Here is a 22,021-nt window from a genome sequence, read left to right as displayed (position 1 = left end):
TGGATATTAAAAATATTTTTTCTTCACTTAAGATATCTAAAATATTCCATTTGAATCATGCCTGAATTCAACTTTCCACCCACCTCTCCCTACTTCCCTTGTCACCCTCCCTTTCTCCATTACAAGATTCCACCCAGGGTAAATCACTAGGCAGCAGTTTTCTTTTAGGCTGAGTGACTTTAAAAATAAAGGCTACAAAAGCAAAGACTATGGTGTCTAAGTCAATGACAGCCACTAAGCTCTAAACATCCACTATCACCTTTGTTCCTTGCAACAGCCCTGCTAGAGAGCAGAATATCACTATTTGCATTCAAAAGTAAGAAACTAAAACTCCATATGTTAAATTACTCACTAAATTCATAGACTTAATTAACAATAGTCTGGTATCTCGACTCCTTCTGCCCCCCTCTCTCTCTCACCACTCCATGTCAAAATTTCTCAAAAGAATCATCTCTACCCTTATTCTTCCTCATCAACCTACTGGTTTATAATCACTATGTCAGAGAAACTGTCCTTATCCAAGTCCACAGTATCCAGGTGCTAAATTCAATGGCCAGTTCTCTGTCCTCTCACTGTTTTCTCAGCAGCACTTGAACCAGATGACGACTGACTGAAATACTTACTCCCTTCTTGACTTCCTAGTGGACACTACTCTCCTGCTTGTACCACTTGCCTCACTGGCTGTCTCTTCTTTTTCCTTTGCTGGTTTCCCCTCCCAACTTCAACCTGTTGAACTGGCCTGAGGTTTAGTTTTCAGACCTCCATCTACTCTCACTAAGTGAGCTCATTCAGCCACATGTATTTATTCCTTTTGTTGCCAATAATTTCCAAATATGAATCTCCCTCCTGACCCATTAGCTTCAGACCCATGTAAAAAACTTCAGTTAATCTTTCTACTTGTCATATCAAGCTTTTTATGGGAAGTCCTGTTTAACAAATATGAGTGGCTGGTCGAAATTTTCAAAAGTTGAAAATTCTCTGGGAATCAAAAAAAAAGAAGGACACATATCTTAAACATTTTCTTTTATTTAAAACACAAAGATTCATTTGTTAGCCAATCTTTTCATATGAGACCAAAGCCTTTCCTTTGAATGTGGGCCCACAAAAAAATGTTCCATATCATCTTTCTTATATAATCTACAACACACTGAATTGTCCTATGATTTCAAGTTTCAGTTTATCTAACAAAGAACAAGCACATAAAAACACTAACATGTACCCTGAATGCAGAATGCCTCTAGATTTTTAAGACTTTTTTCAATCTTTTACACCTGGCTTGCTGATACTTAATCCATAGCAATTTTTTATAAACCAACTCTACTTTTATAAATTAGTCTTCAACAAACAACTCTTAGTTTTTAAATAGATAACTATTTTAAACTCAATATTGATTAGAGTATATGACATTTAATGAATTATGTAATCATAATGATAAAAATAATTAGCATGAGGGCGGTGGAAATGGGAGAGAGGTGGGGAGTTGCGCTGGGATGGGAATAAGAGACAGAAGCCATACTTGAACAACAATTAAATAAAAAATAATAATAATAAATGTAAAATAAAAATAATTAGCATGAAATTCAACTAAAAGGAGTCAATGAACATGGCATGCTAAAAGATGGCCTATTAAGATACTGTTAATATTAGGTAACATATATAACAGTGAAAATGGAAAGCACTGGTACTCCAAGTACGTTAAAGGGATATGGGCTAAGAAAGTTCTTGATTTTGCACTTCCCACCTCTATCATCATGAAGCCATACCTTCTCCAGGTCTCCTCATACCACTAAATGGTAACAGTCAATTACTAAAGCTAAAAAGCTTTAATTCCTCTCTTCCTTACTAACATCTAAAGTATTAATTCTTGTCTTTCCAGGAACTCTCAAAATGCCTCCTAGATACGTTCATCTCTCTCCATCTCCAACACCCACAGTCTAAGTTGTCATTATCTCCTAGATGATATCTGCCTTGCCATGATCTACCAGGTCTTAAAGGAGTTAGCACCTACCTACCTCTCCAGCTTCCTTTCACACCATTCTCACCTTGCCCACTATTCTTTAGGCACACTGACCTTCTTCCCCTTTCCTTTACTATGCCAAATCCCTACCAGGGCCACGGCACATGCAGTTCATTCTATCTAGAACACTATCCCACTGACTCTGCATAAACTCACTTCTTTTTCAGATGTCACCTCAAATGTTATATGCCCTCAGAGAGGTCTCCATTGATCATTCTAGGGGAAGGACTCTTCCTTTGAGACTTTTTTCCAACTCTCAGTTGCTCTGTATCACATCATAATAGAGAGCCATCAAGAAGTTAAAAGCAGAGATGCAATGCTGCTGTCTCATTCACATCTTCCAAAGTTCTTTTGGGCTGCTATGTGAAGTATGAATTGAAGGAAGAGGAAAGAATAGAAGTAAGGAGGTTATGACTGGCTGGGAAAAAGTACAAAGGAACCATAATGTTCTACACCTTAATAGGCGTAGGTGTTACATGGGTGTATACATTTATAGAAATGATTAAATTGCTCACCATATGTAAATTTTATCATAGATGTTTTAAAAGAACAAATTTTCTCAGACATCACACAGGATACAAAAAGCCAGAAACAGAACCACACTATTATCTACTCTTACCAAGACCCACTTATAAAATATTAATTTTACCACTAAATTCCTACTTTTCTCTGGCAGAAAAATTAGAACATTTGGACCAAATTTTTTACTAATTCTCCAATGTGGCAACACACTGGAAAAATATGTGTCACTATGAAAAATGACTTATTATGCATTTATATATAAGTAAACCATATAAAACTATGATAGAAGGCATGAATCAGTATCAATAAGATGTCAAAGCACATCAAGTGACAGTGATGTGAGATAACCATCATGAATTGTGTGCTAATGAACCCACAAGCCTGAGACCAAGCAACAATGTTGTGGTTTTCAACTTCTTTCTATCCCCCAAACACCTAAGAAATGCCACACATGAATTCATGATGACACATTAATGGGTGAAACACACAAAAAATGTATAACAATGAGAAACAAATATTTGTAATTACAATGTATAAAAAAAGTACATGAATGCAGTATATACATTTCCTTATAACATACTCTACGCTCTGAACAGCCATGTGAAGAGTCACTATCTAAAGCTGCAAGACCTGGATCGGTAGCCATCAACCACATATAGCTACTGAACACTTGAAATGAGGTGAGTGCAAATAGGATACTGAATTTTTAATTTTATTAAATTTTAATTAATTTGAATTTTAGAACATAGTCAATTCAATTATTGAAATAACTTGTTATTTAAAAAGTAAATTACTTTTTAAACTGTTATTTTTATGCGATACAAATACAGACCAAATTATTTCCAAAGAAAATTCAGTGTCATTATTAAGGTGCGCTGGAAGAATAAAATACACTGGCTTAAAAGACAATACAAAAAAGAAAGTTTAATAGCTAACTAATCATTTTTTCATTGGTTATGTTTTTAAGTAATATTTTGAATTCACTGGTTTAAATAAATTATTAAAATTTTCACCTATTTCTTTTTACTTTTTAAATGTAATTACTGGAAAACTTTAAAGTATGTATGTGGCATGCATTATATTTCTACTGGATCATACTATTTTAAAGCTTATACATCTAAGTGTAAATTAAAAATATCATTATGTTACATTAATGATTAATATTTCAAATACCTCCTGACCTTTTCACTTGATTGTCTTCTTTTCTTTAGTTGAATGAAATCTGTTTCCACCCTCTCTGCCAGCTCTAGTTTCCGCTTGTTTCTTTTAAATGCAGCTAAACTGAATCCTATAAAAGAAACATTAAAAATTACATTTGATAAATATTAGGGCAACTGGGCAGAAGAGATATCCTGAAAAGCCCCTCAGGACAAAATCCTTAAGGATGTTGGATAAAGGTTTAGAAAGCCTTTTCAATGTATGCTGGAAGCAGTAGGAAAATAAAATAACCTAAGGTTAGAGAAGTAAAATAATGATCAAATCTAAAGAAAGAAGTGGGTCCTAATCGTAGGTGCCTCTGGTATCTGCTAATGCATAACACAGACAACTTTGGTTTTGCAAGTGGATAGGGACAAGAGATGAAAACTGGGGACAATGCAGCACAAGGAAACATACTGGAGATCACCCACACAAAAAAAGAAAGGAAGCCCAAAGGGTCACATGACCAGTAAAAGAGAAAACCAGGAAAGGCCACCATATGCAAAGAAACAGGAAACTTGCAAGTTTAACACCTGGATTTAAATGTTAGGGAAGGCCCTGGCTAGTGTGGCTCAGTGGATTGAGCGCCAGCCTGTGAACTGAAAGGTCGCCAGTTTGATTCCCAGTCAGGGCACATGCCTGGATTGTGGGCCAGATCTCTAGTTAGGGGCATGCAGGAGGCAACCAATCAGCGTATCTCTCACACACTGATGTTTCTCTTCATCTCTTTGTCTCTCCCTTCCCCTCTCTCTAAAAATAAATAAGTAAAATCCTTAAAAAAATAAATGTAAAGGAAGAAAAGTCTTTCCAGATAATGTTTGACCAGGAAGGGCTTTCAGATGAGTTTAGAGAATTCATAGTACCTGGGTGGCAAAAAACAAACAAACAAACAAAAAAAACCTCAAAAATTATCTTGGTGTGCCAGTGCTTTAAAAATCCATAAAACACAAGTGCAAATACTCCCTAGAAAAACATACCTTAATTTACCAGACTTCAGAGAGTTCCAATTAATATGAGTCCATGGCTTTTTTAAAAAAAATTCACAAAACATATAAGACATAAAAACACCAAGAAGAAAAGCTTGCCAAATATCAGGAAGCATAATTCAACCTGAACACTACAAAGACCTCAGATACTGGAATAATCGGATACAGAATACAAAATATGTTAATGATCATAGAAATAAAAGGATGATACTGAAAATATAACAAAGGAACAAAAAACAACAAAATGATTAGGTAGACTTGAAGAAAAAAAAACAAATACAGCTTCTTAAAGTAAAAAATATAGCCATGTATGGTGTGGTTCCAAGGACTGAGTGCCAGACTACAAAGTTAGGGGCTGCTGGTTCAAATCCCAGTCAGGGTGCATGCCTGGGTTGCAGACCAAGTCTCCAGTAGGGGACACACAAGAAACAACCATACATTGGTGTTTCTTTCCCTCTGTTTCTTCTTCCCTCTCCCTCTCTAAAAAATAAAAATCTAAAATCTTTTTTTAAATTAAAGTAAAAAATATAATAATTAAAAATGCAAAACTTGATATATAGATTTAGACAGCCATTTAGATTCAGCTGTCTCATAAAAAGGAAATTACAAACTAGAATATAACAAGAGATTTCCAAAGTTTTCTGATAATAGCAGACTAAATTATTCAAAGTAACTTTCTTATAGAATATTACTAAAAATGTTACATCAAAATATGAAAAAACACCTTAAAAGCACTTAAAATATTATAAAAATGTCTAAGCTAAATTCTGAGAGTAAACTGAAGGCTAAAGCTATGACTACCACTAGGAACATTTGCCAACACTAGCATAAATTAGTTCTAGTTAACTGGCATCAACAAGAGATAAAATCAAGCCTAGAGCCCATTCAAAGTGAAGTTCTATTGGAGACACTTCCCAGAATAAGCTGGGGACTTAAAGGGCCACTACACATACTGCAGGGATGACCCAGAACTACGTAAATCTGCCTCTAATCTCTATCTCAACATCAGGTGCATTCAGGCATGATCCTCTTGGATTATGGCAGAACAGAAGGGGAAAATGGAGTAGAAGAGAGGGGGTCTGGGGGAAATTGAAAAGAAAAAAACTATCCTTGAGAAGTTTGGGGTTGACTAGGGCCTCTGCACAGATTTGCAAACATGTGGCTTGGGTAGGTCAGAGAATAATCTTTCAACCAAGTTTAAGTAAAATAATAGTAAATATATAGTGATCTCTGCCCCCAATTCCTGGCACAGAGCTCTTAAAACGTTTTGTTCTAACACTGGGTCTCTGACCCCAGTTCATGAAAGAAAGCTCCTAAATCCCTTGGAATTTCCAGGATGATATGAATGTCTTTTGTTCTGAATATGAAAAACTCTTGGTGGGTTTCTAAATAGCTTCGGGATGGCGACGGGTCACCAGAAAGATAAAGCCATGGTTCAAGCTTGCAACTCTCAGCCCTATACCCACTCTGAGGAGAAGAAAAGGACTAGCTATTTAGTTAATCATGCCTATATAATGAAATCTCCATAAAGACTGCCAAAGTACAAAGCTTGGAGAGCTTCCAGGTGGCTGAATACATCTATGTGTTAGGAAGATGGTATATACAGCTCCATGAGGACAAACCCTCCTGCACTCAGGGTCCTTCTAGATTTCACCCAACATATCTTTAATTCTGTCTGTTCATTCAAATTCTTTAATATCCTTTGTAATAAACTCGTAACTTAGTAAGTAAACTGTTTTCCAGAGGTCTTTGAGACACTAACAAATTAATCGAATCCAAGGAGGGAGTCATGGCAACCCCCAATTTATAACCAGTCAGTCAGAAGCACAGCTGACAACCAAGGCTTGTGGCTGACATCTAAAGCAGGGGAGTCTTATGACTGCCTTAACCTGTGGGGCCTGCACTAACTCCATTTAGTGTCAGAATTAACTTGAATTGTAGGACACCCAAATGGCATTGGAACATTACTTGGTGTAGAAAACCATTACATTTAGTGTCAGAAGTGACATAGGGAGTTGTGAGTGTGACAGTAGCATGAAAGTAAAGGAGAAACAGGAGTATCTTTCCCATTCAGAGTGCACACACACTTGGCAAAAGTAAAAGCAAAAAATAACACCTGGAAAAAGACACCTATATCTTAGGCAATGGGTGAGTCTACACAAATAATTATTCAAGAACAATAATAAATATATAGTCAAAGATAATTAGGCACAAAGAAAATGAAGCACCATGAATAAGAACAAGCAGGAAAATCCCAATGTTTATCTCACATAATAAAATTATTAGAAATAAAATACAACAAGTAGCCTTGAAATGATTAAAAATGAAACAAAATACATGAAAATACCACATTTCACATTATAAAATAAAATAAATTACAGAGTCTTAAAAAAAAAAAAGAACTCCTGGAAATGATAAAGCAAATAAGCAAAATTAAAATCTCAACTGTACATGTTTGATAGTTGACAGGATATATGAAAAATATCACTGAATTAAAAGACTGATCAGGGAGATCAAGACAGGAGAGGAGTAAGTGGAAGCTACACTAAACTCCTACCAGGACCATTCTGGAATAACAACTGAATTGTAGAGAAATCATCCTAAATAACTAACTGAACACTAGCTGCAGAGAAGCCTTATAACAATGACCAGACAGAAGAAACCACATCGCTACAACGAGACAGGTAGGGAGTGCAGAGGAAGTGTGAGAGCGCTGGCTGGGCTCCCAAGGGAGGCAGTGGAGTTCCTCAGGAATATTTCAGTGGCCAGGGGGATCCCTCTGACAAGTGTAGGGTCTAAATCACAAACTGGACTCCCCAGCCTATTGCACCAGAGCCAGAATGAAACCCAGATAACAGCCAGCTGTGAAAAGCACCAGGATTTCTATCTGCCAGGGAGAGAGAGCTGGAGACACACAGAACCTGTTAAAGGGTCACACAAAAATTCCACTTGTATGCCTGGGCTCTGGCAGAGGGAAAGCAGAGTGGAATGGAGACACTTGAGATTCTGGAATTGGTGGCTTTGGAGAGAGAACTTAAGGAACAGCTGCCAGAATCTCTGTGCTAAGTCATTTTCCATACTGCAGAGGCCACTATTCTCAGGCAGAGTATTCCTCTATGACTAGCATCTGACTGAGGGTAAGCAATAGCCCCACCTACAGGAATTATTATACCCAACCCTCTAGAGCTTAAGCCTGGCTGTTAATTACAGCTTGACAAATTTAATAAATGATCAGTTCAGCAACTGCTGAGCAGTTAAGGCAGAACAACAAAGAAGCAGTCAAAACAGGAAGACACAACAAAGACTCCCATATGAAAAAGCAAGAGAATTCTCCAGAAGAAGAAATAGATGAAATGAAGGTAAGTAATGTATCAAATAGAGTTTAGAGTAATACTTATAAGGATACTAAACAGCAATAAAAAGACATAGAAACCATAGGAAAAAAAGAAGCCAGTCAGGAATAAAGAATGCAGTATCTAAAATAAAGAATACACTGGAAGAAATAACCAGTAGGTTAGATAAAGCTGAGGATCAAATCAGTGATTTGGAAAACAGGATATAAGAAACACCTACACAGAGCAGGAAAAAAAAAAAGAAAATTAAAAAATGAGGAGAGCTTAAGAAACATTTTGGACATTATGAAGCATAACAACATCCACATCAGGCGAATACCAGAAGAAGTAAGGGAGCAAGGGATCAAGAACCTGTTTGAAGAAATAATGACTGAAAACTTCCATAATCTGCTGAAAGAAAAAGACATAGTAAGTTCAGAAGGGTCAGAAAGTCCCGAACAAGTTGGATCCAAAGAGGCGTAACTGAGACACATCATAATTAAAATGACAAAGATTAAAGACAAAGGGAAAATCCTAAAACCCACAAGTGAAAAGCAGGTAGTTACCTACAAGACAGCACCAACTTGAGTATCACCTGATTACTTAACAGAAACATTTCAGGACTGAAAGAAGTGGTGTGGAATGTAAGTGATGAAAAGCAAGGATACCAAAGCTACAACCAAAGCTACCTTGACTTGCAAGGATATCATTTTAAATTGAAGGAGAAGCCCAGGCTGGTGTAGCTCAGTGGATTGAGCGCTGGCCTGCGAACCAGACAATCGCGGTTCGATTCCCAGTCAGGGCACATGCCTGAGTTGCAGACCAGTTCCCTGCAGGCCAGTTCCCAGCAGGGGATGCACGAAAGGCAACCATACATTGATGTTTCTCTCCCTCTCTCCTTCCCTTCCCCTCTAAAGATAAATAAATAAAATATAAAAAAATAAATAAAAATAAAATTGAAGGAGAAATAAGAAGCTTCCCATACGAGAAAAAGCAAAAGAAGTTTTTTAATGCCCAACCAGTACTGCAACAAATGTTAAAGGGCTCGTTATAAGAAGAACAAGAAGAAAAAGAGTAAGAGGGGGAAAAAACTAGAGGAATACAGTCTAACAATAAAATGGCACTACATAGGTATCTATCAAAAATCACCTTAAACGTAACTGGCTTAACTGCTCCAACCAAAAGACATAAGGTAGCTGAATGGATAAGAAAATAAGACACACATATATACTGCTTTCAAGAGACATATCTCAGATAGAAAGATACACACAAACTAAAAATAAAGGCATGGAAAAAGACATTTCATACAGAGGATCCAGGATGGCAGAAAAGTAAGGAGAAGCTACAATAACCTCCTCCCAGAACCAACAGGAATTGCAACCAAACTGCAGAGAAATCATATAGAATAACCAACTGTGCAATAACTGCAGAGAAGCCTTATAACCACAGGCAGACAGAATAAGCTATTTCACCACAATGTGGTGAAAATATACAAGGAATATATAAAGAAAAATATATAAGGAAAATCTTGGAGGACTTCAAGGAAGACATCAATAGCAACACACTCATACTAGTGTATTTTAACACCACTTTGTCAACAATTGATAGATCTTCCAAGCAAAGAATTAACAAGCATATTGTGACACTGAACAATACTATAGATGAGGTGGATTTATTGATATGTACAGAACCTTTCACTCAAAGCAGCAAAATACATATTCTTTTCAAATGCACATGGAACATTTTCAAAGATAAACCACATGGTAGCATAAAAAATAAACCTCAACAAATTCAAAAAAATAAGTGAAATCATACCAAACATCTTCTTGGATCACAATGGCTTGAAACTAGAAACCAACCTCAGGAATAAAACTCAAAACATTCAAATTTATGGAGACTGAATAACATGTCACTAAGTAATGGATGGGTAAAGAATGAGATCAAGGAAAAATAAAAAAGTTTCTGGAAGCAAATGAAAATGAACACACAATAGCCTAAAACCTATGGGATACATCGAAGGCAGTCCTGAGAGGGAAGTTCAGAGTAATACAGGCCTACCTAAAAGAGACAGAAAAATCTCAAATAAACAACCTAACCCTACATGCACAAGTAGAGAAAAAACAACAAAGTCCAGAGCAAGTAGAAAGATGGAAATAATCAAGATCAGGGCTGAATTAAATGACACAGAAACTAAAAACAACTCAAAGGATTAATAAATCCAGGAGTTGTTCTATGAAAAGTTAAACAAAATTGACCGGCCTTTAACCAGACTCATCAAGAAAAAAGGAGAAAGGACCCAAATAAATAAAGTCAGAAATGAAAGAGAAGAAATTATAACTGATATCACAGAAATACAAAGGATTATAAGAAATCACTACGAAGAACTATATGCCAAGAAATTTGACAACCAGGGCCAAATGGACAAATTTCAAGAAATATATAGTCTTCTAAAAGTGAACAATGAAGAAGCAGAAAGCCTGAATAGACTAATAACAACTAGTGAAATTGAAGCAGTAACAAAAAATTCATGGCACACAAAAGCCCTAAACTGGACAGCTTTGCTGGTGAATTTTACCAAACATTTAGGGAAGAGCTAACTCCTATTCTTCTCAAACAATCCAAAAAAATATGAGAAGAAGGAAGACTCCCAAATGCTTTGTATGGGGCCAATATTATACTAAATCCAAAAGCAGGTAAAGACACAACTAAGAAAAAAACTAGGGGCCAATGTGGCTGAAGAACACAGATGCTAAAGTCCTTAAAAATATATTTGCAAACTAGATCCAGCACTACATTACAAATATCATACACCACAATCAAGTGGGATTCATCTTGGGATACAAGGATGGTATTATATTTGCAAATCAATAAACTAAATATACAAAATAAAAAAATGAAAGACAAAAATCATATAATCATGTCAATAGATGCTGAAAAGGCATTTGATAAAATACAGCAGCCATATATGATAAAAATGCTCAGCAAAGTGGGAATAGAGGGAACATACCTCAACATAATAATAAAGACCATATACAAGAAACCTCCAGCCAACATTATACTCAATGGACAAAATCTAAAAAATTTCCCCCTAACATAGGAAAAAGACAAAGGTGTCCACTTTTATTCAACATAGTATTGGAGGTTCTACCCACAGCAATCAGACAAGAAAGAGAATAAAAGGCATCCAATTGGAAAGGAGGAAGCAAAACTGTCACTATTTGCAGATGACATGATAGTATACATAGAAAACCCTATAGGCTCCACCAAAAAACTACTCCACCTATAAGTTCACTTAGCAAAATAACAGGAAACAAAGTAAATATTCAGAAATTGAAGGTATTTTCGGACACCAACATGAAATATCACAAACAGAAACTTGGGAAAAAATCCCATTTACTATAGCAACAAGAAAAGTAAAGTACCTAGGAATAAACTTAACCAAGGAGGTAAAAGACCTGTACTCAGAAAACTATACAACACTAAAGAAAGAAATTAAGGAAAACACAAATAAATAGAAGCATACACCATGCTCATGGACTGAGGGAATTTACATCCTTAAGATGTCCATACTACTCAAAGCAATTTATAGATTCAATGCAATCCCTATTAAAATACCAATAAGATATTTCACAGATTTAGAACAAATATTTCAAAAATCTATATGGAACCAAAAACAACCCTGAATAGTCTCAGCAATCATAAGAAAGAAGAATATAGTAGGAAGGATCACAACCTGATATCAAACTATGTTATAAATCCAGTCTAATCAAAACAGTCTGCTACTTGCATAAAAACAGAATACAAAGCCCAGAAATAAACCCATGTCTCTATGGTCAATAAATACTTGACAAAGGGGTAAGGGCATAAAAATGGAGTAAAAATAGCCTCTTCAACAAAAGGTATTGGGAGAACTGAATTGGTACGTTCAAAAACATGAAAGTAGACCCCCAACTTTCACCATACACCAGAAAAAAACAAAAAAACACATAATAGACTTAAAAATAAGCTGTGACACCATGAAAGTCCTAGAGGAAAACATAGGCAGTAAAATGTCAGATATACCATGCACCTCTATTTTTATTGACACATCCTGTAGAGAAAGAGATATAAAGGAAAGAGTAAACAAATGGGACTACATCAAATTAAAAATCTACGTGGCCAAAGAAAACATCATCAAAATGAAAAAAGAACCAACCATATGGGAAAACATATTTGCCAATGATACCTCAGATAAGGGTTTGATCTCCAAAATATATAAAAAACTCATATGACTCAACACCACAAAGATGAACAATCCAATCAAGAAATGGGCAAAGGACCTAAACAGGCACTTCTCCAAAGAGGACATAGAGAGGGCCCACAGGCACATGAAGGGAAGCTCTACATCTTTAGCCATCAGAAAGATGCAAATTGAAACCACAATGAGATACCACTTCACAGTAGTCAACATGGCCATCATAAACAAATCAACAAATCAACAAACAACAATGCTGACGAGGTTGTAGAGGAAAGGGAACCCTAGTATATTGTTGTCAGGAATGCAGACTGTGCAGCAACTGTGGAAAACAGTATGGAGTTTCCTCAAAAAACTAAAAATGAAAATGCCTTTTGACCCAGCAATTCAATTGCTGGGATAGTACCCTAGGAATCCTCAAACACCAATTCAAAAGATCCTATGCATCCCAATGTTCATAGCAGTGCAATTTACAATAGCCAAGTACTGGTACTGGAAATAGTCTAAAGCCCATCAGTAAAAGAGTGGATAAAAAAACTATGGTACATTTACACAATGGAATACTACACAGCAGAAAGAAAGAAGGAGCTCCTACCCTTTGTGACAGCATGGACGGAACTGGAAAGCATTATGCTAAGTGAAATAAGCCAGGTGGTCAAAGACAAATACCGTATGGTCTCAGCTATAAGAGGAACCTCATGAACAAAACTAACCAGCAAAATAAAACCAGACCATGGAAATAAGGAACAAATTGACAGCGAGTACATAAGGTGTGTGTGTAGTGGGGAGGATAAGGATAGAAAGAAGGGGAAGGGACTAGTCAAGGAACAGGTATAAGTAACTCATGGACATAGACGACACAGTGCAGATTGACTGTGGGAACAGGGCACAGGCAGGGTAGAGGACAGCAATGGGGGAAATTGGCATAACTGTAATAGAACAACAATTAAAAACTATTAGAAATGGAAAAGAAAAAAAAGCTAGGTTAGTAGTATTTATTTCCTAAAAATAAACTTTAAATCCAAGGCTACAGTAAGAAACAAAGAAGGACACTTCATAATGATAAAGGGAACAATCCAACAGGAGGATATAACCCTAGTTACCATTTAAGCACCCAGCATCAGAGCACCTGAATATGTGAAACAAATCTTGATGGACATAAAGGGAGAGATCAAGAGAAATAATGTCATAATTGGGAATTTTGACACCCCACTGACATCAATGAATAGATCTTCCAGATCTATTGTGTGCTCACAGAAAATCAACAAAGAGACAGCAGCGTTAAATAACACACTAAATCAAATGGATTAAATTGATATGTTCTTATTAGCATTTCGCCTCATAGCAGCAGAATATACACACTTTTCAAATACACATGGAACATTTTCTAAGATAGACCACAAGTTAGGACACAAAACAAGTCTCAATAAATTTAAAAAGACTGAAATCATTTCAAGAATCTTCTCTACCACAATGCTATGAAACTAGAAATCAATCACAAACACAATGAAGAACACACAAAGGTATGGAAGCTAAATAACATGTTATTAAACAACGAATGGGCCAACAATAAGATCAAGGAAAAAAATCAAAAGATACCTTGAAGCAAATGAAAATGAGAACACGACAATCCAAAATCTGTGGGACACTGGGAAAGCAACCCTAAGAAGGAAATTCATAGCATTATAGGCTTATCTCAGAGAAGAAAAGAAAAAGTTTAAATAAACAATCTAACTGCACACATAGAGAAACTTTAAAAAGAAAAACAAATGAAGTCCTAATGAATAGAAGGAAGGAAATAATAAAGCTCAGAACAGAAGTATACAAAATACACTCTTCAAAATGATACAAGATCAGTGAATCCAAGAGCTGGTTATTTGACAAGATAAACAAAATTGACAAACCTTTAACCAGATTCTTCAAGAACAAAAGAGAGAGGGCCCAAATAAATCAGAAATGAAAAAGGAGAAATAACAACTGACATCAAAGAAATACAAGAGATTGTAAGAAAATACTATGATCAACTATATGGCGACAACCTGGACAAAATGGATAAATACCTGAAAATATACAATTTTCCAAAACTAAGTGAAGAAGAATCAGAGAATCTGAATAGACAGATTATACCTAGTGAAATTGCAGCAGTAATCTAAAAACTCGAACAAATAAAAGCCCTGGACCAGACGTCTTCACATGTTTATTTTAGCAAACATTCCAAGAAGAACTAACACCTCTTCTTCTCAAGCTATTTCATAAAATTCAAGAGGAGGGCAGACTCCCAAACTCATTTTACAAGGCCAGCATTATCCTAATTCCAAAACTAGATAAAGACACTACAAAGAAAGAAAACTACAGGCCTATATTCCTGATGAACACTGATGCTAAAATTTTCAACAAAGCAAATGAAATACTGCAATGCATCAAAAAGATCATATACCATGATCAAGTGGGATTTATTCCAGGGATGCTAATTTGGTACAACATCACAAATCAGTGAATATGATTTACCACACATAAGCAAAATAAAGGATAAAAAACACATAATCATACCAACAGATGAAGAAAAAGCATTTAATTAAATCCAGATCCCATTTATGATAAAAACTCTAAGCAAAGTGGGTTAGAGGTGACAAACCTACACATAATAAAGGTTTTATGTGACAATCCTGTCAACATCATACTCAATGGACAAAAACTACAAGTGTTCTTCCCCTTAAGGTCCCAAACAAGACAGGGATGTCTGCGTTTACCTCTCTTATTCGACACAGTACTGATGTCCTATCCAAAGCAATCAAACATGAAGAGTAATAAAAGGCATTCAAATTTGAAAGGGAGAAGTAAAACTGTCTTTATTTGCAGATTATATGATACTGTACATACATTATCCCAAAGATTTTACCAAGAAACTACTGGAACTGATAAATGAATTCAACAACATAGCAGGATACAAAATAAATATCCAGAAATCACTTGCATATATGCCAATAATGAACTAATAGCAAACAAAACAATCCCATTCATGATTCCTTCAAAAAGAATAAAATACCTAGGAATAAACCTAACCATGGCTACTAAAGACCTGTACTCTGAAAATTATAAGACATTGAATAAACTGAAGAAGATACAAATAGGTGGAAGGACATACCTTGTTCACAGAAGGAAGAATTGTCATTAAAATGTCCAAAATACACAAAGCAATTTATAGATTCAACACAATTCCTGTCAAGATTCCAGTGACATATTTCTCAGAACTAGAACAAGTATTTCAAAAATTTATATGGAACCGTAAAAGGTCCTGCATAGCAACAGCAATCCTGAGGAAGAAAAAAGTTGGAAGAAACACACTACCTAATATCAAACTATACTATAAGGTCGGAGTAATCAAACTGGCATAAAAACAGACACATAAATAAATGGAATAAAATAGAGAGCCCAGAAATAAACCCATACCTTTATAGTCAAATAATATTCAACAGAGAAAGAAAGCACATACAATGAGCTAAAGATAGTCTATTCAATAAATTACACTGGGAAAATTAGACAGATACATGCAGAAAAATGAAACTAGACCACCTTCTTACATCACACTTGAGAAAAAATTCAAAATGAATCAAAGACTTAAATGTTAGACCAAAAACCATAAATAATCCTAGAAGAAAACATAAGCAGCAAAATCTTGAACACTGCTCATAGCAATATTTTATTAGAAATATCTCCTTAGGCATGGGAAACAAAAGAACAATTAAACAAATGGGACTATATCAAACCAAAAGGTTCTTGCACAGCAAAGAAAATCATCAACAAAATAAAAAGACAACCCAATGAATAGGAGAACATATTTACCAATATACCTGATAAGGGGTTAATATTCAAAATGTATAAAGAACTTAAAAATTCAACACCAAAAAAACAAACACCTAATTACAAAATGGGCAAAAGAGTTGAACAGACACTTCTCCAAAGAGAACATACAGATGGTCAACAGACTTATGAAAAGATACTCCACATCACTAATCATCAGAGAAATGCATATTAAAAGCACAATAAGATTTCATTTCACACCATTCAGAATGGTTATCATCAATAAATCAACAAACAAGTTCTGTTGATGATGTGGAGAAAGGGGAACCCTTTTGCACTGTTGGTGGGAATGCAAATTGGTGCACCCACTGTGAAAAGCAGTAGGGAGATACCTGAAAAAACTTAAGCTGGGTCTGCCTTTCTACCCAGCGATTCCACTTCTGAGAATATATTCAAACACTAATTCAAAAGAACACCAGCACCCCTATGTTTACTGAAGCATTATTTACAATCGCCAGGATATGGAAGCAGCCCAACTGTCCATCACCAGATGAGTGGGAAAAACAACTATGGGACATTCATACAATGGGATACTACTCAGTCATAAAAAAAAAAAAATTACCCTTTGCAATAGTGTGGATGGAACTTGAGAATATTGTGCTAAGTGAAATAAGCCAGTCAGAGAAAGAAAAATACTATGTGATTTCACTCATCTGTGGAATCTAATGAACAAACTGAACTAACAAGGAAAATGTAGACAGTCATAGATGGAGAACAGCCTAACAGCTGAGGGTGGGAAAGGTTAGAGTTGAAGGGAGAGCAAAAAGGAAAAAGGACTCATGGACATTGACAACAGTGTGGTGACTGCTGGGGGTAGGGGATATAAGAGGAATAAATGATAATTTTAAAAAAAAAACACAGAAAAGAGTAACTTTTTTAAAAAAAAGGACTGATCGGAAAAAAAGTTATCCAGAATATGGCTAAAAAGTTAAAATGATAAAAAACACAGAAGAAACAGAAAAGAATATGTAAAGTCTATTGTATATTTAACATAACTACAGAAGGTAAGGGTAAGAAATGGGAAAAAATGGTAGTATTTTTTAAGATTGTATAACAATTTTTCCAAAACACTAAAAACCACTAACCCACAGACTTAATAATTCCAAATAATATCCATCAATTACATTAAAAATATAAAAGTTCACAAAAAGAAGGCATTAGATAAAAGGAAGTCTGATAGAAAAATGTAAAAACAGCAAGGAGGAAAAAGGACAACTAACCTTCAAATAAGTAGCAGTTAAATGACAGCTGTCCTTTCAAGAGCAACAATAGAGTACATGTGGGAGAAAATCCTGGCAGATCTACTGAGAAACAATGCAATCAACCAATGGTTCCCCAGCATTTATGGAATTAAGAGACCAGAGATTGTGACGAACGCTGAAGGACCAGACAGCAGCACATCAGTGGGGTCACGGGGACCTAGGTAAAGACAAGAGCGGCGGCGGTGGGGGCCGGAGCCCCCGGCCAGCACCTAACAGCCTCCATGCTGCCGCCACAGTCGAGGTCCAGAGGCACTGATCTGGGACTAGCGCCAGAGGCATGTGCCAGGGAGCCCAGGCACCCAGCAGCCTCGGTAGGTGACCAGCGCCAGTCATTAGCTCCCTCCCTCCCCATCTAAGCAAGGCTGGGCAACACCAGGCAGAGACCTGTCTGCTTGAGTTTACAGAGAAGGTTACAAAGACAAAGGGCCATGTTCAACTGCAGACTCTGGTCGCCAACCCAGGAGAATTGACAGGTGCATTGTAGTCACCAGTCTGGCTGGGGACTGAGCTGGGCTGAGAGGCAGGCTTTCAGAGAAGTTTTTTTTCTTTCTTGGAAAGTGGACTGAGGTGTTCTCCTGCCACAGCAGCCTGGCTTGCTTCCCACCCAGCCCGGCATCGATCCAGAGGAGGGGTGGAAGCATTTGAGTCCCACCATAGGATGGGAAGGACCGTGCCAGATCCAGTGGGACCTAAGCAGCCTGGCTGGTGCCCACACCCCAGCCCACAGAGAGGTCCTGCTGCAATCAGAAAAATCGGTTTGGATAGTTTCAAACCAACAAGGGAAGGTTTGTTGTTGTTGTTGCTTTTCTTTAGTAAGTTTTTTTTAGTAATCTTATATTTTTTTAACTTTATTATTGCTTTATCTTTCAACACTTTGTTCCTCTCCTTTCTTTTTTCCTGTTTTAGTAATTCTTCCTTTCTTCCCAAACTTATCAAGTGATAACTTTTCTCCTTTCTCCTGCCTTTTGGTTTGTTTCTTTATTTGCTTGTTGCTTTGTTTTCTTTGACCAACAAGAGACACACACAACTGGGAACTTCAAAAAGACCAGAGTGGGACCCAAAGCGGGGGCATTCCAACAGTACAGAAAGAGAGACAAATTTCACTATGCTATAAGCAGAGAAGACACAAGTTGCTGCATATTTCTATTATTTTTTCATTATTCTCACTTCTTTTATATTTTAATAGTATCTTTGTATTCCTCCTCTTTCTGTACTGCCTTCTTAGTCTTGGCTGGTTATATTGTATTATTTGACAGGATTCCACTGTTCTTTCCTCCACAGTGTATTGCTACTTTTCTATACTTCATGCCACTTGTTTTCCTTTAGCACACTACCCAAAGCTCTTTACCCCCTATTCAGACAGATCACATAGAGTCTGTCATATGATTCTTGCTCTAATATTATTGTAAATACTAGCTGTTCTATATAACTGTAAATACTTCACAACACATCTCCTGGATCATAACCCACTTTACAAGTTCCTGAATTCTATTACTATAGTGATTAACTCTATTTGCTCACATGCTACACCTGTTTACTATTCTTTACGCTCACCTTACCTCAAAATTTGACCGCCTGCAACCTCACTGCTTTCTAGATCCAACTCACAAGCCTTCCCTCCCCAACAAGAGACATATCGTTTGTCCATTCTTTCTTAAAAGTGGGAAATTGGGTTGAATATTACGGTCAACACTATATATAGCCTAAATATCTTCTATCTCTTCTCTACAGGCTGTGACTATAAGTATCATAAAACAATCTTATGCTGTCATAAACCATTTTGCCTTCCCCACCAACTGATCACACACACACACACACACAAAAGGAACTAGGTGAAAGTGGAGAACATCAAGATACCTGAAGGAGAGTGCACCACTGAATTTCAAAAGTATTCTACCACAGAAGTTCACACCATAAACCTAGGGAGTCAGAACAGATCAATTTAAGAAGCTGAGGCCAACAAGAAGAGTCTCACAAACAGTGAGAAGACAAAGAAACAATCCCCAAATGAAAGAAAAAAAGGAAGCCTCAGAAAGAATGTTAGATGAAATAGAGGCAAGTCAACTATCAGATATTGAATTCAAAGCACTGGTTATCAGGAAATTCAAAGAGCTCACAATGAGCTACCAGAAACTACAGGGAAGCTACAATAAACTCACCATAAACTATATAAACATGAAAAAAGAAATAGGAACTATTAGCAAAGGCCAAGAGGAAATGAAGAATATAATTTCTGAACTGAAGAACACAGTTGAAGGAATCAACAGCAGGATCAATGAGGCAGAAGATTGGATCAGGGAGATGGAGGACAAAGTAGAAAACATCTCATAGAAAGAGCAGGAAAAAGAAAAGAGACTGAGAAAGAATGAAGAGGGATTAAGAAAAATGCAAGACAATATGAAATGTTGTCCGAATAGTAGAAATACCAGAAGGAGAACAACAAGGGATAGAAAACATATTTGAAAGAGTAATGAGAGAAAATTTCCTTAATTTTATGAGAGAAAAACTCACACATATCCAGTAATTACAGAAAGTCCCAATCAAGAGGAACCCAAAGAGGCCCACTTCAAGACACATCGTCATTAAAATGGCAAAATTCCAAGACAAAGAGAGAATCTTAAAGGCAGCACGAAAGAAACAGGAAGTAACTTACAAGGGAGCCCCAATAAGGTTAGCTACTAACTTCTCAATGGAAACACTCCAAGCAAGAAGAGTGTGGCAAGAAATATTCCAAGTAATGAGAACCAGAGGCCTACAATCAAGGCTACTTTACCCAGCAAGGCTCTCAATCAAGATAGAAGGCCAAATAAAAAGCTTCCAAGACAAAAGAAGTCTAAAAGAATATGCCTCCACTAAACCAGCTCTACAAGAAATACTAAAAGGACTTCTTTAAGGAAAGGAAGGAAAACAGAGAGACAGAGAGGAACACAGGTACAAAAATGGCAATGAATAAGTACCTATCAATAATAAGCTTAAACGTAAATGGATTGAATGTTCCAATCAAAAGACACAGAATAGCTAAATGGATAAGAAAGCATGACCTACACATATACTGCCTACAAGAGACCCACCTCAGGACAAAAGACCATCACAGACTAAAAGTGAAAACAAACTTTCAAAGCAAATGAAAAAGAAAAAAAAGCCAGGGTAGCAATTCTCATATCAGACAAAATAGACTTCAAACAAAAGGCCATAAAGAGAGACCCAAAAGGTCACTTTATAATACTCAAGGAAAGAATCGACCAAGAAGACATTAACATCATAAATATATATGCATCCAACATAGAAACACACAAATATATAAACAAAATCTCAAAGGACTTCAAGAAAGATATTGACAGCAACACAATTATAGTAGGGGATTTGAACACTCCACTGTCAAAACTGGACAGATCTTCCAAACAAAATATCAACAAACATATTGTGGCATTAAACAACACCCTAGATGAAATGGACTAACCTGATATATATAAAGAGCCCCTTCTCCCAAAGAAGCTAAATGCACATTCTTTTCAAATGCAAATGAAATATTTTCAAAGATAGACCACATGATAGGACACAAAACAATACTCAACAAATTCAAGAAAACTGAAATCATACCAAGAATTTTCTCTGACCACGAGGGGCAGAAATTAAAAACAAACCACAAAAAAAAAAACCCAAAACACCCCAAATCATGGAGACTGAATGGTATGCTATTAAACAATGAATGGGTCGAGAATGAAATTAGGAAAGATATCAAAAACTTTTTGAAAACAAATGAAAATGATCTCACAACAACCCGAAAACTATGGGACACAATGAAGGCAGTCCTGAGAGGAAAGTTCATAGCAATGCAGGCCTACCTACAGAAGATAGAAACATTTCCAAAAAAAACCTAACACTATGACTGCAAGAGCTCGAGGAATGACAACAAAGACAGACCAGAGCAAGCAGAAGGAAGGAAATAACCAAGGTTAGAGCAGAAGTAAATGGCATAAAGACTAAAAGCACAATTCTAAGGATCAATGAATCCAGGAGCTGGTTCTTTGAAAAGATAAACAAAATCAACCAGCCTTTAAGTAGGCTCATCAAGAAAAGAAGAGAGAGGACACAAATAAACACAATAAGAAATGAAAGAGGAGAGATTACAAGTGATACTACAGAAATACAAGGGATTGTAAGAAATTACTATGAAGAACTGTATGCCAAGAAATTTGAAAACCTAGGTGAAATGGTCAAATTTATAGAAAAATATAATATTCCAAAACTCAATGGAGAAGAAGCAGAAAACCTGAACAGACCAATAACAGCAGATGGAATTGAAGCAGTAATCAAAAAACTCCCGTCACACAAAACCCCTGGACCAGATGGTTTCACAGAATTCTACAACGCATTTAAGGAAGAGTTAATGCCTATTCTTCACAGACTATTCCAAAAAATCCAAAATGATGGAAAACTCCCAAACTCTTTTTATGAAACAAGCATCATCCTAATTCCAAAACCAGATAGAGACACAACAAAGAAAGAAACCTTCAGGCCAATATCACTGCTGAACATAGACATTAAAATCCTCAACAAAATATTGGCAAATCATATTCAACAATACATCAAAAAGATCAAACACCATA

At 36.3% G+C, this 22,021-nt stretch overlaps 1 protein-coding gene across 7 annotated transcripts in view; it reads right to left on the bottom strand.

Moving 5' to 3' along the window:
• The window catches only part of TASP1 (taspase 1), a 469,517-nt gene that overhangs the window by 331,349 nt on the left and 116,147 nt on the right, over positions 1-22,021 (bottom strand). For all 7 annotated transcript variants that reach the window (XR_008392619.1, XM_053671048.1, XM_053671050.1 and 4 more), the window contains one exon: positions 3,721-3,827. Coding sequence is in view for 6 of the 7 variants with exons in the window: in XM_053671048.1 (XP_053527023.1) it covers positions 3,721-3,827 (107 nt within the window). In the remaining variant the exon portion in view is untranslated. The remainder of the gene's footprint in view (positions 1-3,720; positions 3,828-22,021) is intronic.

Source organism: Artibeus jamaicensis, unplaced genomic scaffold (assembly GCF_021234435.1).
Source record: "Artibeus jamaicensis isolate MK-2021 breed Jamaican fruit bat unplaced genomic scaffold, CSHL_Jam_final contig_685, whole genome shotgun sequence".
Taxonomy (NCBI): Eukaryota; Metazoa; Chordata; class Mammalia; order Chiroptera; family Phyllostomidae; genus Artibeus; species Artibeus jamaicensis.
This window is presented reverse-complemented; position numbering and strand designations above follow the sequence as displayed.